This window comes from Myxocyprinus asiaticus, chromosome 1, assembly GCF_019703515.2.
Source record: "Myxocyprinus asiaticus isolate MX2 ecotype Aquarium Trade chromosome 1, UBuf_Myxa_2, whole genome shotgun sequence".
Lineage (NCBI taxonomy): Eukaryota > Metazoa > Chordata > Actinopteri > Cypriniformes > Catostomidae > Myxocyprinus > Myxocyprinus asiaticus.
Window position 1 is genome coordinate 20,623,827 of NC_059344.1, and position 25,846 is coordinate 20,649,672.

At 38.9% G+C, this 25,846-nt stretch overlaps 1 protein-coding gene across 1 annotated transcript; it reads right to left on the reverse strand.

Moving 5' to 3' along the window:
* Positions 1 to 396: 396 nt before the first annotated feature.
* Positions 397 to 23,776, reverse strand: LOC127440960 (tumor necrosis factor ligand superfamily member 10-like). The gene is made up of 5 exons (XM_051698057.1): positions 23,437 to 23,776; positions 14,633 to 14,782; positions 9,231 to 9,267; positions 6,989 to 7,090; positions 397 to 5,517 (listed from the first exon to the last, which is right to left on the reverse strand). The coding sequence occupies exons 1-5, from the start codon at positions 23,632 to 23,634 to the stop codon at positions 5,063 to 5,065; spliced, it is 942 nt and encodes a 313-aa protein (XP_051554017.1). The 5' UTR covers positions 23,635 to 23,776; the 3' UTR covers positions 397 to 5,062.
* Positions 23,777 to 25,846: the final 2,070 nt, after the last annotated feature.

Here is a 25,846-nt window from a genome sequence, read left to right on the forward strand (position 1 = left end):
ATGTTTTCGTTTACATACTGTAGCTAAGTCTGTGTGAAAGCATTTTCCTTGTTAGAACAGTGTGTTTGTGTAGGTGGATAAATGAGCTATTGGTTGTGAGAAAACAAAGCAGTGAAGAAATTGTGATACTGGCCATCCGCACGGGCAAAAATGCACAAAAACCTAGCAAATAAATGATCAAAAGATGACTCATGATTTTAAAAAAGGCACTTTAATGATTGGAAATGACATCTCGAGCACATGTTTTAAGGACAAAGATCAGACATTGTAAAATGACACAATAAAAAGTGAGAGATATCAGTACATTCTTACCAAAATGGAGGCGCAACGTTGGTAAACAGTGCATCTTTCTTTACATGGAAAATTTTAGAAGACCCAGAGATTGGTGGTCAGAGAATTTAACAGTCCCAAGGCAAAAAAAAAAAAAAAAAAAAAATAAAGTATTGCAGCTCTCGCTGGAAAAGGAAAACAATAGACTTTTTGTTTCGCCTGACAGTTCATGTTGCTCACTGGATTTTAATGTGTTAAACTCCCTCCAGTTTTTCACAGCAGTCCCATAAAGTCTCTCCAGAGCTCAGTGAGAGTTTTGTTTAAAGTGGGCATGCAATCCATTACATCCAATGTTTTCGAAACCACTCGAGCACTTAATTAAAAAACACACGCTCATGCACAAATACACCTAACATCCATTTTTCTTCTATGTTCACATTGTGGTGCTTTGCGGTTCAGAGGGCAAGTCCTGCTGCAATCTCCCATATTTCTCTATGCTGGCCACCCCTCACCCCACCACGACCTCTATGTTCTACAGATACATATTTCCACTTGTGTACACACACATAAAGCCCTGGACGGGCCAGAGGAGATTGACTTGGATAATAAGCAGGGATAATGATTGGGATTGGTGGGATTACTTGAACTTCTGGAATGTTTACAAATGTAAGCATCCAATTTTCTTTTGAAACAGTGGGAGGAAAATTGCAGTTTATACTTTAGAAATGCATTGTTATCTTTTTAGATGGATGTTTATTAGTGAGGGTGTGCAAGGCCTCACTGGGCTCAGGGGGCTTCTAAATGATAAAGTGGCTGATAGGTATTTGGCAATGATCACGGCTTCAAAACTGATCTGAAGTCTGGGTTGAATTTATCCCTTATAATGTCAGAGTATGTACTGCATTTGAAGAAGAACACACCTCTCCATTAATAATGTAAATTTTGTAAATTTTTAGTTATGCAGGCGAGCAGTGTTATGAGTACATTCCCGCACATCATCCCAGAACGTGGGCATTGTCCTGTGACTTGAATATAAATCATGTCAACAGCCACGGATATAATTTAGTCTGATTTTGTAAAACAAGTACAATTTAATCACAAGGAACAAATTTCTTGGTATTTAAAAAATGTACAGTTGAAAGGAGACACTTGACTTGCAGTTTGACTTCTATTTTTTTTAATCTAATGTTAAGTCAGCTCCCGTAGCATTACGACATAGTAAAATGTCCAGTGGAAGCACACTTCAGAATCTCACTAGATAAATAGGTCATCCAGGTATTTCTTGCCTACTTTTTATGAATACTGAGGATTCGGACACCTTACTCCATTGGCATAGAGTTTTTGGCATACTATATCCTCCTGAGACCCAAGCGACTGCTGTGTACATTTTTCATTTCACAATTTGATTTGATTTGTCACTATTTACTAGCCCCTAATAAACATTACAGCTGTAAAGCTGCTTTGGAACAATGTGTTTTGGGAAAAGCACAAATAAAAACAACTATACAAATAAAAATGATTTGACTTAATTTTACTTCTATGTTACAATGTTTTATTTTCTTCTTTGGCAACAAAATCTCAATGTTCTCCCTTTTTGCACTGTCAAACAAACAAGTGATAGCAACTGCTGAAGCATTTTACCATTCGGAAATTAGTATAATTCATTCTGATTCAAAGTAATGGTCAGCATTGTCTAATCACTGCCAACCATGTTAAAATAAAATTAAGCATTATAAATTCTGAATCTAAGTACTGATTACCATTTTGCCATATCTGCCAACCATGCTGAGTGGTCCAAACATCATCTGCAGCCTGAAACTGATCTTTTAGTTGGAGGTTTGGAGCGAATGTACTTGGCTGTATAGGAAAGATATAGTATGCTCCCTTGCTCCCTATTTAGTGAATGACTTAACCTCCAGTGTGCTGTCTGTCTGCACTGGACTATTTTCATCCAATTAACTCCATTTAAAACATTTTCAGCTTTTGGATGAACACATTGATTTTCAATGTGATATTGCACAGTGAATATAGGATTTCTAAGGAAAAAAATCCTATTGTCCACATCAGTGCCCATTGTATTTAACAGTGTGCCGTTTTGCAATAAATCGCTAAAATTGTCAAAATGGCATGTTGGATGAAACTAGTGACTCTAATCTTTTGACTCAAACAGGTTTCAATGTAAAAACATAATTAGGTTTCTTACCAGATGTAGTTTTGTTGGCGTATCTCCCAAACACAAACTTCGCCGAGATCGGTGCCATGCTGTTTTGTCACATGACTCTGTAAGTCAAAATTTTAGCCCTTTACTGACAGCCCAAAGTGTTCTGAACTCAGATCAGTCAGTTTAAATGAAATGAAATTATGCATAGCGTAACACAGTCCACGCAGAAGGACGAGGGGTTGCGCAAGGACATAGTAGTTAAGCATACACATTCAAATGCAGGGTTAGTGTTTGGATAGTTAAATTCTGAAAAATATATTGTTCATTGTGAGATCATGATACCAATGCATAACAAATAGAGCCTTACTGTAAACTGTGAACCTTAGATCAGTGTAAAAAGGCACATTGCGATGTGACAAAACTACCGTAGATCTACCTGTAATATTAACAGTCCTCTCTATACTAGAAGAGTGTGTCACAATACACCTTCAGGGAACCTGTTTCTGTTTTTGGTGCACTGCAGAGCTACTCCGTCTAGTTTATTTTCCCGTCAGTCTGAAATAAATGTATTTCCTTTACAAATATCATGTGTTTTGTATTTACAGTAAATAACTTTTATTTAAATAGCTTCTGGTATCTGGCCTACTAATTTCAATCACCGTTTGTTTCTAACCATGTAGCCTGTATGCAGCTGAAGCAATAGTAATGTTATGTTTCAAATTATTTTGCTGTTCTAAAAACTCATGCAAAGTCAGTTCTAATAGGTCACAATTATGGCATGTTATAACAGTTTTATGACACTGTTAAAACAACATCATGTTCCGGTTTAGTGTTATTGTGCATTTCAGTAAAACCAAGTGAAATGCCTTTGCACTGAAAGCATCAGAAAGCTTTAACCGTTAAAGAATAACCTGTTTTTCCCCTTTGGATTAAATCTACTTCCAAGTTCCTTAATCCAGACAAATTGCTGATAACAGCTAGACAGAATGATGTTTTGTAATGTGTGGTATAACTAACATTGGGGCCATATCTAAATGCCACAAAGCATCTTGGCTCAATCGCTCTCTGTGTATAAAGTGATTTAAGGCATTGTCTTGGCAGAGGTCCATTAGCTTACTGACTTTATCAGTAAAAACTGGAGCAGAGTCCAGAAAGAAGAAAACCCATTTGCGGTTTACAATGAAAGTGTTTTGTTAGATTGGAGCAACACCATTGTGACAGAGTTGCAGCATTTGACCATTTACAGTGGAAAGTTATAACCCCACCCTCTCCTCCTTGAAACAAACACTTTTTCCACAGAAAAGCTGGCTAATATAGAGTTTCCAATTTCTCTTTCAGAGTGCTGCTTCGTTTGGAGAACGTCAGTTTTTCGAGGCTGTTTACATTACAGTGAGAAGCTCATTGTTTGATTTCCAAAAAAAAAAAAAAAGAAACAAACCTTAGTAGAAAATCCAGCATTACAACGCTTGTACATTCAATTCCAAACCACACGATTCTCAGTTAAATACAATATATACACAGGCTGAACCAACCAACCACAGAGAGAGAGAGATGGAAGTCACATGTATGACGTGCCACTGGTCAGGAAATTATTTCTTCAGGGCGCTGAGATCTTGATTGTATGTGTGTGCAGCATTAGCAAAAACAAAGCATGATATGAATGGCCGTGATATTTGAACAAACAGCGTGCTGTAGTGTGTATTTAACCTTTTAGACAGTCGACGTTCCTCTGTGCGCCCCCTCCCTGACAGCACTTCCTCCAGCACCCCAGACCAGACAGCAGAGGAAGACTGTGTGTGTGTGTGTGTGTGTGTGCGCAGGTGTTTGCAGGTGTATCTGTGTCTTTTAAAAGTGTACAGTAAGATGATTGAATGAAGACTGCTGTGTGATTTGTGTTTGACTGCAAGACTAAACACATGTGCTTTGGATTTATTTGAAATCTGTTGTATTTTACGTCTGCATTTTGCATGTTTGGAAGCCGTAAATAATCTTATGAGCGTGGGTGTCTATGTAAATGTAATGTATGCAAAAAGGGGAATTCTGTTTGTGTGTGTGTGTGTGTGTGTGTGTCATCACTGTTTTTTTTTTAAGGTCTTTTTATGTCAGGGCATGCTGCTTGAATGGTTTGACAATGACAGGAAGAATTCCACATGTACTGCAACATGCCAGGATGCTTCTTTGAGGCTGGTAGAGCTGCATACTTCCCCTCTCTTTCCTCCACATTCCCGCTGTCATCGTTCTCTTCTCATATCTCTGTTTTTAAAATTCTGTGGTAGATCCATGGTGCACAAAAATATTTCCCTCCAGCAGACAGGGGAGACTTTAGTTCCCACATCAAACATATACACCACTGGCACAGATTCATCTTGCGTGAGTTTCTCTGCATTCATCCTGCTTGTTTTTGCTACTGTTTCAAAGTCACATCTTTGATGTGATTGTAGAAATATACATACATTCCTCTGTCAACCATATCCGAATGTCGCTCATTCATGCATCCTTCACATATTCAATATCTGTTTTATAGAAAGGAGAGACTAAATGATAAGTCTTTTCTTTGTGTGGCAGCCCCAAAATGATTCGCCCAGTGCATTCGGGGTAATGTAGTCCTGGCGAACCTCCTCCGGTATGCTTTTACAGGTCCAGACGGAAAGCTCCGAAGTAGCTAGAAGAATCCTCACCATACACCATCTTGGGCGAAGAGACGGACACAAACACCTCGTCGCCTGCTTGCAGCTCAAACAGGCCGCCCTGGTACACGGAATGAAGGGCGTATTCTGCATCAGGTGCCCAACATTTGGTCCCCACACCCTTCAGAAGCTGAATGGGCCTCAGGTAGGAGGTTTTCTTATAGACACACTGGACTAGCTGGTGGCTCGCGCTGTGTTGATCGCCCTCACTGGGGGAGGGGTAGCGGAAGTACACCTGGGAATACAGGTAGTAGCGGCCAGCCTGGGGTACACGAAGTCGTCCATTGGCCAGCGTCATGTTGTGCAGATGGGCGCCGAAGCTCTGATTGGCCCAGGAGCGCACTGGATGGCGGCAGGACTGGTGCAGGTCTGGTTGAGGGGTCGAGTACAGAGCACCACCTGAGAAAGAGGGAGAGAAGGAGGTAAAGTCAACATGAAATGACATTCGCAACCGATTTTACTTCTGTAATGTGATATATTTCTGAGTGAAACAAGACATGTAATGTGTGGAGGAGTTTTAATTGGATTGTGAAAAGTAGGTGTTCCATTCCAGAATGCATTACCTAAAACAGTAGCCTTAAATTATGCCTAAATGGCCCATTTACCAATAGCTCATACAGCTTAGGCAACGTCAGCCAAAAAGGAAAGTCATTACAGTGGCAGGGCAAGTAATTACATTGTGATGAAAGATTACAAAGAAGAACGGCTAAATAGGGTACATTTTGATTTGATGTTTACTTTAAAAATGTGGAAAAGCAAATAAATCATTCAATGACCAAAAAAAAAAAAAAAAAGAGAAAAAGAAAAAAAAGAAGAAGAGAAGATTCAGAGACAATGAGCAGGTGGAGAAAAAGGAAAGGCATAATTTACAAGGTAAAACGGAGGAATGAAAGATTGGTAGGTTGACTTAAGAGTACAGGAGAGATCGGAACAGGAAGGTATGGCTGTGTAGGAGAGGAAGAAATGGACAGAGTGAAAAATCGAAGAACAGAGAGAGAGAATGAGGAATGGAGGTGAAGTGGACCCAGAGGGAACAGGCAGCTTGTTCCTAAAACCAAGTGAGCCACATTCCTCAATGAAGATCAATATCATGCAAGACATGCTCTTTAATTTACTGCTTTAAAAGTTTTAAGGGGGCCCTTCTTTTGACAAAAAAGATTAACACCACATATGAACTACAGATGTGTAGGACAGCCCACTGCTATCACTATCATTAATATAGATGTTCCTGAGGATTAAACAGTTTTGGCTTTTTGAAGCTGGCAGGTGGTGCAATGTTTTTATGGTGCTTGTACATGATCCATTATTGTGTCATGATCCAGCATTGTGCAGACAGTTTTTGTGAATAATAATGCATATGCCAAGCATAGAAATGAAGGATGTGTAAGAAAGAGAACGTGTTCTGTACACTCCCTTGCAGTTTAGCGATCAGACTCGTGACTCGTGCTCCAGAAACAAAGCCAGTTTGACTTGGTATAATTTCCTTGTGTGATGCTTAGCTGAGTAATGCAATTATTTAAAACATTATTTACATTGTAAAGTATTTGTACATAATGGTAATATGTGTTGTACTACCATTAGCTGATTTAAAGAAAAAAAGAAAATCATTGTATTAAAAAAATACTGTATTACAGTACTTAATGGTAACTCTTTTACTAATTACTATAAGTCTAGATGCGTTATGGTAATTTTGGAATAAATGTTTTTAATTGCCATCAAAATGTCAATGCAAAAATCTCAGGGGTCCTAAAAAATAGGCTTAGTTTTCTTTATGCAAATTATAATTAATTTTTTCCCATATTTTTCAGAAATGTAAGCTGGACATGTTTTCATGAGATTCAAACCTTACACACACATAGGACAAGCTTACCTGGGAGACTGCTAAGGGTCAGGTGGGCTGATGGCCTCTGTGTCACTGTGGTCATGAACTTTGACCCTGATGTATTATATGCATGAGGCATGGCTCTTGCTTCTGATGGAGAAAAAGACAGTATATACAGTCAGCGTATTCAAATACATCATAAAAGGTAATTAGTGTTGTGTAGCACAAGAGACTTTAACCAGTCTTGCGTTGTTTTTGTAAAAAGCTTTGTTACTGTGTTTGTCTCATTGTTCCTGATGTCTCTTGGACTTTGTGATGCCCTGTAGACTAATTATCATGTGGACTGGTGATTACAGCAAACTGTGTTTCTCATTGGAGAAATAACTGATTACACTATGTAACACAATTTTTGTTCCTGGGTAGTAGGTGTTATTTACTAATTGCTTATGCCTCAAAAGTATAGAAAATGGCTATTATTCCCCACAAACATTGCTTTTGTGACCAGGACAGTGATATTTTGAAATTTACCTATTTCCAATGAGAAAACGGGTGAATTTGTGTCTTTTCATTCACATAAAGTCAGAAAAAACAACATATGAATCCAAATTAACATGTATTTATACTAAAGTAATACAAAAATGACTACAAAATATTTAGAAGTGAGTAGCTTTTTGAGATTTATGATTATACTGTAAATCACTTTCACGAATCAGCCCCCAAATGTACAGTATATCCTGATGGAAGCGCTCGCATTGCTCCTCCGAGTACGCTCCCATGTTCTCCTTGAATTTATCAAGATGAGCATCAAGGATATGGACTTTGAGGGACATCCTACAGCCTATTGTGCCGTAGTTCTTCACCAGAGTCTCAACGAGCTCCACATAGTTTTCGGCCTTGTGATTGCCCAGGAAGCCCCAAACCACTGCGACAAAGCTGTTCCAAGCCGCTTTCTCCTTACTAGTGTGCTTCTTGGGGAATTAATTGCACTCCAGGATCTTCTTTATCTGTGGTCCGACAAAGACACCAGCTTTGACCTTTGCCTCAGACAGCTTAGGGAAGAAATCTTGAAGGTACTTGAAGGCTACCGACTCCTTATCTAGAGCTCTGAAAAATTGTTTCATAAGGCCCAATTTGATGTGCAGTGGTGGCATCAGCGCCTTCCGGGGGTCCACCAGTGGCTCCCACTTGTCGTTGTTCCTCCCCACAGAGAAATCGGTCCGCTGTGGCCAGTCCCGCCTGTGGTAGTGCACCTTGGTGTCCCTGCTGTCCCAAAGGCAAAGATAGCAGGGAAACTTTGTAAAACCACCTTGGAGACACATCAGGAATGCCACCACCTCCCAGCCGTACTCATCATACTTCAAGGCGTGCAGCAAGGTCTTGATGCTGTTGTAATCCTCTTTGAGGTGCACCGAGTGAGCCAGGGGAAGAAACGGGTACTTGTTACCATTATGAAGCAGCATGGCTTTGAGGCTCCTGGATGTCCTGTCAATGAAGAGGTGCCATTCATTCTGGTTACAGGCGATTCTGATTGCCTCGAACAGACCGGTCACATTGTGGCAGAAGCAGAGCCCATCTTGATGGGTGAAGAAGCTGGACAAAGGTTGGTGACGCTTCCTCTGATCTGCGACTTGCACACTTTCATCCAACAAGTTCCACTGCTTGAGCCTAGACGTCAACAGCTCGGCATTGGACTTGGTGAGACCAAGATATCTAATGAAGTCATTGAGGTCTTTTTGGTTGGGGTAGTATGGGTTTCTCTCCTCAGCTCCACCTCTGAAATCCCTCAAAGTCCATACCCTTGATGCTCATCTTGATACATTCAAGGAGAACATGGGAGCGTACTCGGAGGAGCAAGGCGAGCGCTTCCATCAGGATATACTGGACTTTGAACACCGCTACCAAGGACAGTATAATGAGAACATGATGGGAGACTATATTTGGGAGCTGACTCGTGAAAGTGATTTAAAATATAATTGTAAATCTTGAAAAACTACTTACTTCTTAAACTTTTGTAGTCATTTTTGTATTACTTTAGTATAAATACATGTTAATTGGATTCATGTTTTTTTTTCTGACTTTATGTGAACGAAAAGACGTTCCCATTTTCTCATTGGAAATAGGTAAATTTCAAAATATCACCGTCCTGGTCACAAAAGCAATGTTTGTGGGTAATAATAGCCATTTTCTATACTTTTGAGGCATAAGCAATTAGGAAATAACACTTACTACCCAGGAACCAAAAAAAAAAAAAAAATAAAATAAAAATTGTTACACAGTGTTACATACTCACCTTGTAAAGCCTGTTTAGAGATGATACTGTCTGTAACCTGTGACATACACAAAAAGTCCCATTAGTTGAGGAAACTGAGTGACATTTGATGACTCCTCAAATTCTAGATTATTAACAGGAATGTGAAACTGGATGATTCAGTTTTGTAAGAGTGTCTTTCCTCGTTTGGTTTCTGTTTCTTGTCTTCCAGGCATTGTTGATTATGGTTAAAGTTTACCTCAAGTCATAAAACAGTGCAACATAAGTTAATTGACCATTTTATAACAGAAATAGGACTAATTTTTTTCTTTACAACCCTTTAAGACAGCAGTTTCTAAGCACAGAAATGTTCACTTTGCATTGAGCTGAAGGGTCAGCCACAGTACAAAACTACTAAGAATAGTTTTAGGGTCACCTTGCTCAAGGGCAATTTTTCAGTCACCTGTAAAGGCCACATTTCAACCAGCCCCCCACCCCCGTATTTAGATCATTAGTGGCTGAGGCTTGAACCAACAACACTCTTCTTACTGGTTTATTTCCATTGCCTCTGGGCCAATCTCGGCTCCAACACATAACTGATTTAACCAAATTAAACAAATAGAAAACTACTGATGATTTGTTAAAAATGTACAGTTGTAGTTGGGAATGTAATCACTGTGCTAAAACCAGACATCATTGAGCACAATTGGAAAACAACAAAGAGAAGTCAGTGAGAAATCTTGTAACTTGTAAACTTGTAAAGTGTGGGCCAAACAATTCAAGAAGCCATTCAGTTTTCAAAAAATTACTAAGTAACAAGGCAAAGTTCAACTCAGTTTTGGAGCATTTTGGCATTCAGATATTTTCAAACTATAAAATTATCTGCTTTGCAGTACATTTTAATGTTGCATTCAGTTGTTGTGTATTACAGTCTGTGTAAAATATGACTGCATTCTAATGCAAACACTTCAATTTAAAATACTTCACATAACTGTGTTTGATAAAACAACTTAAAGAAATATGTTTCTTAAGGTATAATTTTATTCTTTCACAATCTCTCTTTCTCTCTCCTGTTCCCACCTTAATAGTCCCTATCTGTCTAGCCATCATCCAAGAGTAATTTTGTGATGGAGTCTCTGTTGTTCTTGGCTGTCTTTCTCTCCTCTCCATTCATCAGACAGCCGAGTGCCTGCAGGCTTTATAACATGACATAATCTCACACAGGCCACTGCAGAGATGGATTTCTGACCAGGTAAAGAAAGAAAAGAGAGGTAAAGAAAGAAAGAAAAGGGGAAAGAAAGAAATAAAAAGAAAGAAAAGTGGGGGAAAGAAATAAATAAGAAAGAAAGAAAAGCATGGTATGTAAGATCTAGCCATAAATGGAGCTTCCTAAACATCAAACTCCTCTCTTCCCTATTTTTAAAACTAACAGACACATAACCAGTCTGTTAGCTGTTAGCTCCAATTTCTAAGATAACCAATCCTAAAGGGAAATTTCTAACAGCATTCCATCATAACACAAAACAAAAACTTGATCTTTCTGAACACACAGTTCCCAAAAGAGCTATTATGTTTCTAAATAGGATAAAATGCCCTGTAGGACATCAAAAGGAATTTACAGAAAATCTTTCTGGATTGTAAAACTCCTTTCACTCCCATTGCAATTTCCTTTAACTGTCCAGTAAGGTTCTGATTAAGACTACCCAATATCCAACAGGACTCTAAGAATCAAAAAAGACTTAAAAACTCCTGTCGAAACATCTATTTATCCAGCACGATCTTATGCAATTCTTATATGATTCTTAGTTGATCCTATCAGGAACCTTTAGAATTAGTTCCAATTTATGACAGAAATTCCAGCCAGAATCCTGCACACATTTCTTTAGGATTTGTTGTTGTTGTTGTTGTTGTTTCCTGTGTATATTAAGTTTTTTGTTTTTTTTGTCTAGTCAAAGGTCTAGATAAAACGTGCAAAAAAAAAAAAAAGTTTTCTGCAAAACACAACGGAGTTCAAAAGGTGGAGGGCAGGGAACAAACCCATACAAAGACCTCAACAACAACAATAAACACACCCAGTGTTAAACCTTTGGCCCTCGCACCCGTGAGCCAGAAAAGGCACGCGGCCGAGGATAATTTTTCCTCCATTAATGGAACAGGAAGAGGCCGAGTGCATGCACACAGCATGTGGAGAGAGCCATTAGCGTCCTCTCCAGCTGAGCTTAGCAGAGATGGCAATCCAATACTTTAATATGGCTGAGCACTAGTGCCAGAGATTGTGCAGAGAAACTAAAGCACTGTGCTCTCCCTTGCTACAACAGGATTTTTAATAGATAACTGTTTTCCTTGAGGCACAGAACACAGCAAACAATAAATCTCAAAGCACTAGACTTTGGACTGTGTGACTCAGCCTTGTTCAGTTAAGTAGCTAATAATACCAATTCCTGATAGCCACTAATACAGACTATACTAAGACACTATACTAAAACAGTGCAAGCCTGTTATTGGCCTTGAAATGAATGGGGGTGGGGTGTGTATGCCTATAAGTTGTTTCCTGCCATTCTTGGCTACCGTCTGTGGTCAGCCCCATTCCTCTGTCCCCTGGCTTCTTCACCAGGGACCCCACTGTTCCACTACAGGTCTCAAAATTCTACTGGATCTGACCTTAAATCCTGTGAGAATTCATCTGTCTCACTCTCTTTCCCTCCCTCTCCTTAAAAGTCTTTCCATTCACATGTTTATAAGCTCATCAGTATCTACTCACCTAGATTTTAAAAACAGCACTGGGAGTTAATGTTATATCTGTAGTCACATCTTCCTCCCTCGCTCCCTCTCTAGTCAGGGCTTTTTGACACAGTAACCCTTCATAGGGTGGATTTGACGGGCTGTCTTTTTGGTGTGGAAAATGGGCTTGATAACTTCAGAGGATTTAAACCCAACTTAATCTCTTTTTTTCTCTCTGTTAGACGGAAGGTCATTACAGAGCACTCACTGAAATTCGACTCTTAAGTAATACCAGCTTTGAGAGCTCAGCACATTTTTGGCAAGAGGTGAACCATCGTGTAGTCCACACATAGCACAACATGAGAACACCAACTGGACTATTACTTTAACTTGTCTATATTTCTTTCTTTCCCTTTTCACCCTAACAAGTCTTGTGTTTACTTGTTACAAGGCCATTCTCTCATCAACTCTCTCAGTCTCACTATAAGCTGTTCTTTCCCTTACTCTTCTCAAACAATAAAATGCATTCATCTAAACAAACCACATGTAGTAAAACTCACCACAGCACTGAAAACATAATGTTTGATCTATGATCGTACAGAAGATAAAGGTTGGAGGGCAGACAGACATGGCCTTTGTGTTTGTTCTGAGGCTGGAAATGGCTGACAGCAGAAGATTTTGTGGCTGGCGGAATGCCCCGTATATGACCACGCCTTTCATCGTAAATCTGTTTCAGGCTCTGGTCTGGTGTACTGGTGATGCTGCAGTGCCGGATATGTGCCCGAAGACGAGATGCTTCCTTATCTAATGAGTCATTAGGAGAATCCGAGTCATGGAGAGAACAGGGACTGTGGAGGGAACAAACATCCCATTTAGCTTTGCGAGAAACTGAGCAGGGATTTAGGGATATTGAGAGGGTTTGAGTGGCTGCTCCTTGGGTCCTACTGAGGTGCTGTTTCAGCATAATATTCCTTGGAATGCTGATATTATTTCTGGGCTGGATCATATCCATTTTGGCCAAGACACTGTAGTGTCTTATGATTTGTTATGGTCACTGCTTGCAAGCGTGTGAGATTCTTGGTGGACAAAGGCATCTGTTCAATGAATTTATGGATCTCCTGCAGGGTTTGACTCTTGTTAGCTGAGCAGTCATTGTGCATGAAGTTATAAATCAAAGCTCAACAAGGGCCACAGAAAGCCAGGAAGCAACAGTGGTCAACATTTTGTGTATACTGTATGTCTTTATGTGTTTGAGTGCTTGGTCCAGCTAAAGTCGAGTATCTGAAGACGTCAGAGTAGGGCGGTGATTTTCTTATGTGCTGTTTTTTGTTTTTTTTTGAGCCCTCTATAATAACTACCAGGTGTTCTAGCATTCTCTAGATTCTGAAGGTCTTTGCTTCAGAAACATGCATTTCCTCCATCTCTTCAGACTCATTCTATGCCTTTCCCTCGAACACGCTCTCGATATCCCTCTTTCTCGCGTTCTTTTTCCGTGTGCTTTACCTTTATGCTGATATGAATTTGGGAAAGATCCCAAGCCTCCAGAGTGTGCTTGTTCAACCAGTTTTTTTCCCTGTGCATATAAATATCTACCTATCTTAATACAAATCTCATTTTCAAATTTGTGTTGACACATGAACATGCATGCACAAAAAAAACTTTGTGTACTGTAGGACTGATATATAGTCTGTTCCATACATTTTTTGTTTCATTGGCAAAGCTCTCCGTGTCCAAAATCCTTATTTATTTTTCCAGTGACTGACCCCTAAAATGAACAGGGAATTCTATAGTGCACCATAATTGCATCTCTCAGAAGTGCCACATGTGTTTCAAATTAAGAGGCAAATGCCTCTGTCTGCGAGTGCCAATAAATTGTTTGCAGCCTCACTCAATTAGTAGTGAAAGATTTGATGGTACGCACAGGCTGTTGCGTACAGCAGTTGGGTGAAGGGATAACTGGGACAAGGAAGACACGCTCCATAAAATCTGATAACATATATTCCCAGAGCTGAGGGACTTGGGTAAACAAAGGGGTGACATGGAAAATTATTTGAAAAGTAATACCATTCATAAAATTCAAAACTTAGTTTCCACTTTCATGCAACTGCATAAACAAGTAAAAAAAAAAAAAAAAAAAAGCAAGCTTCCCCAGATATTTTACATTTTTGTGATTTTGCCCTTACTACTCTATTCTCTGAAAGTCTATTTACACCTTCAGAACCGGACCTGAACAAAGCCCTAAGCGTCCAAACAGAATGTTCATTTTATTAATGTAAGGAGCACTGGAAGGTTGTAAGGGGAAAAGCTGGATGCTGAAGGACAAACCAGCAATGCCAGGGGAAAACCAAGCCATTTCCTTCAAATCTGAGCCCTGACTGCTAGACTGGTTCATGATCAGGACAGGGGGGTGACTCACTCTCTACAATGCTGCATATACAAGTACAAATGCCTGAAAACACTCCCATGACTCAACCATCCACTTTTCTTCCCTTACGAGATTGTAATCACTTGCCTGGACACATTTATGGTAATAGCAAGTTGTTTCTTGCTATGAGGAACTTAACTTGTGACTGTTGTCTACAACTGTGCCCATGTGCTGACAAAGCATAAGATGTTTTTAATAGTTGTTATTAAGACATAGCTTGCCTCAACAGATTCCCCCAACAAATTAAGATCTGGAATGTTTTGCATTAAAACAACATCAAATCAAGCTGTCAACTCACCTTGGAGATATAGGCCTTGATACCCTCAGCTAGTTTGATGCAAGGCTCTCCAAACAGTTGAGCCAGGTCTTCAGGAATGTCCCTGTCCTTATCCAGGGCGTTGAGCAAACCAAGGCACCGCAGCTCTTCTGTAACCCCCTGGTTTTTTACCTGCCAATGGGATGAAAGTCAGAACACAAGTCCAAATCCCAATCACAAAGCAGTCTGAGTGTGGCTTTACTGTGAGGCTTCAATACCAGGGAGTGGGAATGGAAGGTCAAAGTATACTTCGGTTGTCCGTATTGCTGATCATTCCGCACACAGTCTGTGCACATTTGTCATTAGAACAGTCTGCACGGACTATACACCTGTGACCCAGATTTTCTCGACATGTGGACAGTCTCTGTCTGTGTGCATCGTCGACCCATATGCCTGCCGTTAACTGTACTAAAAGAGTATCACAAAGCAGTAATAGTGCGCATGCGGCAAACACATTCATAATCACTTGCAGTCAAAAGATTATACTTTTAAAAGGCAATGCGGTCGACCAGAAAAACGTTTACCCAGGCCTTAAGTCATTTTTGCAAAAATTGGAAGTTCATTGCAAATTTGCTGCAAACTTCACCACTGATCATATTCACACGCAAATGAGCTTTGCAGCAAATTATCCATTGTTTCCAAAGGTTTGCTACAGGTTCACCACTACCGGCGAAGAGCTGAAAACTTCTGGAAAACATTTGCAGCAAATCACAAGCTCATTTGCATGTAAAAATAACGAGTGGCAAATTTGCCACAAATTTGTGGCAAGTTTGTGGATAATTTGTGAGAACTCTAGATTATTGTAAGTAACCATGGAACCATTAAATGGACCCTTTTCACAGCCTATGATAATGCGGTTCTGCTCCATTTAGCTACCTAAATCTAGCAACGTTTTTTAAAATTTGCTTTCAGATAATAACATTATTTTTTACGTTTTATGTCCCTGACATTTTTTTATGTCAGGGAAATAAAACGGAGTAATCACAACTGCAAAAAGATTTCAAATATAGCTGCTGAGGGAGTGACAGTAAATTTGGGATCTTTCTCTCTTCTGACTGTTGTAATCGTTTGGAAAGTTGTGGAAACTTAATATTGGATTTTTTTTTCTTTTGCTGGAGCAAATGGGAATGCAAAAAGAATATTTCCTGGGGTCTCCTATTCACTGCTATAAAAGTTTACCCCACTGTAATTTACTTCCATGTTCCAAATCCGAAAATGTGAAAAGGGTCCATTGTAGTGCAGTTTTAAAGCAACTTTATCCCTAGGAACAATGGGGAAAGCACTCTGATTTAGGAAGCTAATTAGGAAACAATAAACAGAGAGCTAAAGGGAGGCTCAATGAGGAAACAATCGGCTCAAGGCTGAAGCTGAGGCTTAAGATCAAAACGAGGGCATGCTTTCCTCTTGACCCTTTCCAGGAAAGAAGATGAGGACATCTGCAATGGGGCTTGCTATGGAAAGCCAGTGGGGTACAAATTCAGCTCAAACATCTCAAGCCAGCTGGAGAAGTACAGTATGTCCTATATTACAAGAGTCTTTCGTATGACATTGTTTTGAGACCAGACCTCTGTTCAATTTATCTCTCTCTCTCTGTCCTCTTAGGTTCCAGCTCTGTTACTCTGAGTCTCTCCAAGAAATATATGTCGCCAGTTAAGGACCTCTGGATGTAATTTTGAAGCCTTGGGTCAGAAATTGCTTGGAGTCACGGTCCGCAAAAGCTCTTAATGACTCTCCAGTTGCCGGTGGAGCGTGGCAGCAGAAGGTGTGGAGAGAGCATATGTTTCTTTAGCTCACACTGCTTTACAGTTTTCAAAGCGAGTCAAGCAGGTATTGAGGGATCCCCCATGTCGAGGAGGCCACACTTACAGAAAGAGCACGGGGCTGATCTAAGACCAGTTTCACTATTGACTATGGAATAGGAAAGATGAGTACTTGATTTTGAGAGACTGTTCTTAGACCAGAGCAAATTGCTACGTTATTGTGCTGGAAATGCTTCTAGGACAGGGGCAGACTCTTCCATATGTGTTGAAAAACAAATTTGTAACCTTAGAGGGAAAAACCAACCTCCAAATCACGATCATCATTGATGATGTGAGCACGACTACTTTCTAGATTCCACACGACCAGAACACATGTATAAGAGGTTGCACAGGAAAAGGTAAACACATTTGAATTGATGCAGATGGCAGATATGAAATGCCGCTTGCCAGTAACTCGGCAGAATGTTAATCGGTTCTAATCCTAATTTCAGCACCATGATGGAAATCTAAACTGTGCCAACGAACCTGGATTGGTACAGATCTTAACAGTTCCACAAATCGTTCGCCACTGATAGTGGAAAAACAGCTTGTGTCTCTGATCGTGGTTGTATTTACCATTTGAGCTTTGTAGGCTGTTTTTAAAGCAGCAGTGGAAAGTCACATTTAACACAAACACCACTGAACAGCTCACAGTTTGATGACGAGTTCACAAATTACCTGATGTGTCATAGCTTGAGCTTGAGCATACATGTTCAAAGCATTGATGGCTGGAAACACCTTATCTTCTTCTAATTCTTTACTTCCTGGTTTTTGTTTCTGAGAAATGGGTAAGTTAAACATGACCTGGAGTTTGACATACTGTCGAGGGTGTGATTAAGTGCATGCCAGCAAATGAACATCTGTCATCATGATATATACCAAATAAATTAAGCAACCCTGGTGCAATGCCACTACTCCCCAACTTTTGTACATGTAAACTCCAACATCCTTGAGTTGCTATACATAATCAATCACAGATGGGCTGCTATAGCAAACAAAATCATGGCACATGTGGCTGAAAATGCAGTAAAATAACTTATGTAAAATCAACATATATGGTCGTATTGAGTCACTGGTAACGAGACTAGTGGTGCTCCGGAGGGGCTGAGGGTTTTTGATTCCAGAGAGGGCAGCAGGAAGTGGGGAACAATGCTTCAGTGTTAGCCCCGATTCCTCTTGCTGGGGAAAAGAAGCCACCCTGAACTTTCTGCTTCACTCCACATCTATTGCTTTTTTGGGAAAGGATTAAATAAGAGAAACCAGGCGTGTAACTTAAATCCATGCCAGGGGATCTCTGTCTCTGCACCTCTCTCTCACTAATTTCTCACCCTGTCCTCCCTGCTTTCTCTCTCTTTCCCTCCATCCCCAATCCATGTCTATGTTTTTTTTCTAGTTCCCTCCCATGGTCTCAAAGAAAGGAAAGCAGAAAGTTGGTCATGATCTAAATGATCTGTGAGAGCTCGAGCCCAGCTATACCCAGCTAAACCTTAAAGGGAACTTTCAGGCAGAGTTGCCTGGCTTAAAGGGATAGTTAACCAAAAAAATTATAATTTCATCATCATTTACTCACCATCATATTGTTTCAAATCTATATGAGGGACAGTTAATGATGACAGAATTTTCATTTTAGGGTAACTATCCCTTTAAAAAGAAAGAGAGAGAGAGAGAGAGTGTGTGAGAGAGAGAGAGAGAGAGAGAGAGAGAGAGAGAGAGAGAGAGAAAACCCTGAGGACAACAGGTTGTCTAAGCAGGTTTTTAGAGGAAGTTCCACCCAAATATTCAATTTGTGCATTTGGCAAACAAAGAGCTCCAAAGAGAGTGCTCTCTCTTTCTATATGGAAGACCACACATAAGTCAACCTGTATTAGTAATAGAAATCCATACTGGCCTTGGGTCGACAATCACTTTTATGCAATAAATCATGTCACATTAAAAGGGGAACCACCCTTTTTGACCAGAGTTTCTAGTTGAGTTTTATTTAGACTTACACAATGAAAATTATGTCAACAAGTTCAATAGGTGTTTTCCTTTCAGTGGCTGATTTCTCTAAAATTAGCACATGACTGTATGAGTAGGATGCATACAGAATTTCCTTTACAAGCAAAACTGTCTGATGGAGCGCATACTCGGAATGCCATCAGCCACCTAGTATGCACCTGTGCACACAAACATTTAACTTTACAATGACCGGTGCCATTGTGTGTGGCAAAACCCCTAGTTGCCAATGGTAACTATCCTTTCTGTCATAATCACCTTTGTCTTGGCTTCTCTCATTGGCTCATAAATCTTTGGTAAATGGTCAATGAAGACAGGCCTTATTAAGAGCCTATTGTGATGTGTTTGTGAAGCCCTCTGGGTGTTCTAAGACGTCTCGGGCCATCTCCGTCCCGTTCTGCCTGATTTCTACTCTGTCTTGAATGCTACTCTTCCAGAATACTAACAACTTGCCTGTTAGTGGATTCAGGCTTCTTTTCTCCATCCAAATGGGGCCCCAACAGTGGTCTAGCCTTGCTAAAGCATCTATGCACTTCAAGAAGGATTTTCCACCGTACATAATTAATACAGATATTAAACTTGACATAGACAGCCTGGAGTAATTATGAACTAATTTAAACTCAAGACACTTGATTGGATAGCATGAATTAATACATTTATTCTTCCTTTTGGACTTAATCACATTAAAAAAGTATGTGCTTTTAATGTTTAATTTTTATTCTGATTATTGTCAAATAAAGAGGAAATATTATTTTCCTTAAATGCCATTGGAAGGATAATTATGCTTTACTAATGGATCTAAGTGAGGGTGTGGCATCATTTCATTAGCAGTTCTGTTGGTGTAAACCAGGGCTTTGTTTGTCCTTGCAGGCTCTGATAATATTTTCTAAGGCTTTTTTATTCTTATATATGTACAACTGAAACTTCATCATAACCAGGGCCTCAAAAATAGGCCAGGAGATATTTCAAAACTCTCTCAGATTTATTATAAAATCACGTATCTTGTGCATTAAACATGATATATACCAAGAAATGAATCAGTATACTCTGCTGGTGAAGTGGATTGGCTTAGATTTACTTATTTACTAAAAAACTAAAAGCTGCTCTTCGCTCCCAAATCAGTCTGAATGCATGTTCAACATGGCTCCCAGACAGCAAATTATAAAAATGTCTTAAATAGCTCAAAGCTATTCATATCAGTGAAATGTATCTAAAGCTTTATCCTCATGTCAGTTTGGCATTTAAGGTTGAACCTTGTTTTAAAAAAAAAAAAAAAAAAAAGTCTGTGTAACACTGGAAACTATCCATGGCTTCCTTAGGCCTGGAAAACATAGTGTAACTTGAATCTGCAAAAAAATGATCAGAGAAAGGCTGCCAGAATTAGCTGTAATTGTATGTTCTATATAAAGTGCATGATATTAGAGTGAGAGAGGGAGTAAAAGAGAGGGAAAGACAGAAGAAAATGTAATACAAATTAAGACAGAAATCGAAGGAGAGAGGAAAACAAGCGGAGGAGAGAGCGAGACATTGTGGATTTTGGCAGTGGAAAATGTACCAGGAGGTTTACCATGGGGAGCCCAGGAAAACGAGACAAACATTTGCTTGCAGGGTATAACTTTACGATGAATTTCTGTTATCGCTGATGAAGGGCCAATCCACAACTGCACACATACCATGCTGTTTAAGAGAGAAAGATTTTGGAGCTGGCATAAACAGCTAAATCAAAACAAATCCCACAAGTATTGCCCCAAAAGCAGGCACTATATACAAACTCAGTCCTTAGAGTCCAAACTAAGGATGTGCCACGGTGGTTGTCTAATTGACTATAGTCGTCCAACAACTGATTTCTAGTTAATTAGTGGGTTCGACTACTAAAATGATATTTTTAGTGGTGGTGGTTTTAAAAGGAGACGCAATTCTCAAATTAACTGAGAGACACAACTTCTTGGAGAACGTTTTTACGTGACTATAGCTTGCTGTGCTTAAAAGTGAATAATAGTCAGTGCAGTAAAACCTTCTGCAAGAAGTTTCATCTCTTCAATGCTTTAAAATTAGTCCATTTTTGCACTGCTGCTGTTTCAGCCATCAAAGCGTCGCATCAACAATACATTACAAGGCGATCACAGTCGGACGTTAAATCCTCTGCTATGAGTAATGTTTCTGTATTTGTGAGGTGCTTTGGATGAATTTAAGTCTTTTGCTGATACTGTCTGACACTGCTTAAATAAATAGTTGCAGTAAAAGTTTTTAACTGCTTGATGTCGTGAACTAGATGTGGACCCCTTCTTGCTTATGAATGCGCAGCGAGGATCACCATGAAGGACTATGGTTGCACTGAAGTGCGTCATTCTGTGTTCAGGATGCACACAAGCGATTTTGTTCCACTCTGTATTGGAGCCTTTCTTTTTCTCACTTCTCTTACTTTGATAGTTTTTGTGCAATTAGATGTTAAAGTTAGTTAGCCTGTAGTTTTGTTGAATATCCTGAAATGCTGCGCTTAGCATCCGTATATCCCTCTGAAACGTGTGATCAGGGTCACGTGAACATAGCGGAGGATAGTTATACATTATTATCCTTAACACCGACTAGTCGATTATGAAAATTGGTAGTTTTAAATATCCATAGTCACAACTCGGCACCACAACTTTGACCCAAACTGCATATATCATAATCACCTTCCAACCCAACAACCAGACTCAATGAGTTTTGTCAAATGTTGTTGCATATAAATAGGTCAGCCAGAACCCCATGTAATTCCAACAGAGGCGACTTGCGTGGGAGCTTCTCCCTTTATCCTCCCTATTGTGTTTACAGTCTCAGAGTGTGACCATAAATTAACCTCAATTTCTTTTTCCCCACAGAGGTAGAACATTTATTTGAAATGATTTTCTTATCTCACCATCTTATCTCACCGAGCAGTATCACTTAACTGGATATGCTGATCGAATGGCAACTTTATGTTTTGATATTGAAATAAAAATAGTGAAATACAGCCCAATTTGTAACCTTGGATTTGTTTTCACACGCGTCTTTGAAATTGACAAAATGTGTATAGAGTAAATATTCAGGGCTCAGACAATCACTGCAACCATTTATGGCAATGGTTTATGAGATTAATTAGCAATACAATAGCCTGCAGTCTGTGTCAGAGTATGACTACATTGCATTACTTCATCACAAAAAAGCAGAACACAATGGAGATGCACTAGATATTGTTGTAAAGCCAAATAGTCTTTGGCACATTCTCAGTTAGTGAGTGTGCTTGACTCCCAGTCCCTAATCAAAAACACTATTAGTGTTAGTAGTGATTACAACTCTTCACAAACTGCAATAATAATTACACTAAAAACAACATTCAACTTTGTTTCTTCTGTGAAACACAAAAGGAGATGTCAGAGAGAATGACATCTTCAGTCACCATTCACTTTATTGTATGAAAAAAAAAATTGCAATGAAAGTGAATGGTGACTGAGGCTGTCATTGTGCCTAACATCATATTATGTGTTCCATGTGAGTAAAAAAGTAATACAGGTTTGGAACAACATGAGAGTAATAAAAATTAAGACCAAATGTCCATTTTGGGTGAACGATCCCTTTAAGTTTCTAAATCAGTTATGACTTAAGTGTAAGAATTATTCATACACCTACAGTATAATCTAAAACACACAAAACACTTATACTGTGCTAAAAGTTTTATACTGTGAGTAGTTAGCCTGCGCTATCATGCATTATTTAGTTTGATACAGCATAGGCCAATTCATTCACATACATTGTAATTACTGTACTTAAATGCATAGTTACAAAAAGTGGGACTGTGCGGAGGAATCTTTGCCTTTTCTAAGTGCAAATGATCCAACAAAGTCAATACAGATTTAAAGAATGTTGATGTTGTTTTCCAACCTACTGTGTGCACCTGTTGTTATTTTTGTATCATGTTTGATCATGACATGTTGCCAAACTGGAAAGTAAAGCATGCATGGGAACTTCTGAAAACAATGTTTCAAGCAGATACACGACTTACTCATCTCTTGTGTCATTTGATTGGCATATCATGTTTTTGCAGTTTTTCAGTAGTTTTAATAAATCGGACAACACTGATGTTAATTCAAACCAGTATTAGATCAAATAATTGTTTGATCCGATTCATGGTGTTGATTAATTAAATAGGAGCATTTTATTTATCAGTCCTTATGAAACAGCAAATCTGTACAGACAAAATGACATAAAAAGATATGAACCATTTTCCCATCACAATCAGCCACAATCAGAACGCTGTGCTTCCCTTTGACTGTGTCAGTTTTAGTTGCCTGTTGTCATTATAGAAAAGCTGGTAGGGTTTAATAGAGCTAAAGGCTCACCTTAAGGAAAATTAGCTTCTTTTTTATTTATTTTTATTTTCTTTCTTTTTTTTATTTTTTGGTCAATAAGGGTATCAAGATTGTAAAATACAAAAACAAATCTAATTCCCCCAGTTAAGAAAAACAATGTGGGGTGGGGGGACTATCCTTTCACTTACTGGACAGTTATTAAATATTAGATCAAATTACATGAAAGCAACATTTAGATATTAAAATGTTGGCAGTGCATAGTGACTAAAAGGTTTTTAAGAAAGTTCTGTAGTTGTTTTTGTTGCAGTTTAGTGGTTTGGGAGAAAATCAAATCAAATGTGCCTTTTACACCCGGAGGGCTTTGACCCCGTTGTATCCTACACCACCAATCTTCAACTTCGTAAAAGTTCTACTCTGTTGCGGACTATAAAAGACTGCGTCACAAAACATAGTGAGCTGCCTACCTAGACAGCACTTTTGGGCATCATGGACACGTCGAACGCGTGTAAACTTGCTAACTAGTTAGGTCGCGCACTCGGTTTTGTACCACAACACGTTCATGATGCCACAGTTCTGTTAAAGTTTACATCTCATTAAGTGTTGAGATAACGCCCATGTGTCTACAAATCACTGCAAAGTCAAAAGCAAAATCAAAAATCATTACCTGCGATAAAGACATATTTAAATAGACAAAGAGCCCAGTGGTCGAGGCGATTTGCAGCACGACCACCACGATCACGACCATTGCGATCCATAACTTTGACGGCGAGTCCCGAACACGGCTGTTCGCCGGAACCATCATGTATGTGGTCGACTCGCTGCTGACCGACCTGAAATAATCCTGGTTATTCTGAGTAGCCATGGCATTCCTAATACGTGAGTATAAAACCAGTCAGTGACAAACACATACACATTTACAACAGGACGGTGAATAAACTCCTTCTCGGCGGAGAGCGGCAGTGGGAGGGTTGAGTCTGCCCAACACAAGCATACAGTGACTTATGGTACAGGACGAGTGTGTGTGAAGTGTGTAAAGACACGGTGGGGTTGAGTCTCAAGAGTATCTCAAGGTAAACTACAACAACTGATGACTTCCTTAACCCTTTTCTTCCACTCATACCTGTACATTTACAGTACATCCCTCTGAGATGCAGCAAAAATAAATAAATAAACAATATATAATAATAATAATAATAATAATAAAAAAAAAAAAAAATGAAATAGCTAAACAAATAAAATATTTCGACATTTAGATTTTTTTCACTGTGGTGTTTGATGCATAAGAAATGCATTACAAATATTATATTATATTAGAACCACATCATGTAATTGTTTTATTTTATACTCAAGGTAAACTACATCTACTGAAATCTTCCTTAATCTTTTTCCTCCTCTTTCATATATACCCACTGATGTGTAGCAAAAAAATTAAAAAATCAAATCAAAATAGGCTAATAATAATTATAATACTATAAAAATGTTTTGACATTTAGATTTTACATTGTAGTGTTTGATGCATAAGAAACATATAACAATATGATATTATATTATATTAATGTCATACACTTATTATACCATGTATTCATTTTACCATATTGGGCACTCCCCTATAGGGATATCACAGAAAAGCCCAGGATGTTCTCTTTATGATATGACTTATAGGTATACATCACCCAAAAATGAAAATTCTCTCAACATTTACTCACCCTCATGTTATCCCAGTTGTGTATGACTTTCTTTCTTCTGCAGAACACAAATGAAGATTTTTAGAAGAATATTTCAGCTCTGTAGGTCCTCACAATGCAAGTGAATGATGGACAGAACTGTTCAGGTCCAAAAAGCACATAGATGCAGCATAAAAGTAATCCAAACGACTCCAGTGGTTTAATCCATGTCTTCAGAAGCTAAATGATAGGTGTGTGTGAGAAAGAGATGTTACGGCTGTGCAGGGTCAGGCCGCAACAGAAAAGACCTGCGATTGAGACCTGTTTCTTTGATTTACTGTGTATTTATTTTGTGGATGCGGGAACATGCGGGATGCCGACCAGGCCAAAATAATGAACAAAACCTTAACCCGTCCCATAACTTACCGAAACAAAAATAAAACAAAGAAAATACAAAAAACTTCCCAAATTCCCTATGTGATTATAAACAACGAAAATATATACAGGAAAACAAATGGAGTTGAGCTCCTTACTTTTACCAAACACCCCACTGTGTGCTAATCTATTTATAAGTATTAACAATATGTACAGGGTTTCTTTTAACAAATCCAAAGGAGAAGACAAAGTCGTATTCACAAAGTACTAGCAAGACTCAAAACACGCTAATAGTAAACAGAACAAGTTTTTTGGCAATTCGAATTCTTCTTGCATATCGCCACCTACTGGGCAGGGTTTGTAGTTTAATTTATAGTAAAAAAGGACTTAAATAGTCATCTATTTCTCAACCATACCTATCATATCACTGATAGGTGAGATAGGCCTGTTCTTCTAAAAATCTTCGTTTGTGTTCTGCAGAAGAAAGAAATTCATACACATCTGGGATGGCATGTGGGTGAGTAAATAATGAGACAATTTTCATTCTTGGGTGAACTATCCCTTTAAATATCATATTAACAAAAACACTGTCTACAGTAGTGGACAAAAATAAACTATTTGATGTCAAAGTGCTATTTGTGTGACTGAAAAGGACAAGATGACAAATGCAGGGGAAATGTTTATAGCTTTAATTACTTTACAGAGTCTTGTTTGTGTAAAGGTATAATATATTAAGACATGAAAATGTGATGGAAGAATGAGGTGAAAGATCTTTTGCATTTAGCATTTGTCTAATGAATTATTTTTATCAGCAGCACTCTTCACCAGTCTCGAACATTCCAGTCATCTTGAGATAAACGGTCAACAATAACATTTTAGGGACAAGAAACTTCACTCCTCTCCACACACAGTAAATATATATACAGCCATTCTGTCTGTTTCAGCCATAAACAGCTGGATGTCAGCATCGTGTGTGAGCTAGAGACATTTGTGAAGATGGAAGACAGATGTCTGATAGGTCGTGGTAGATTGTGG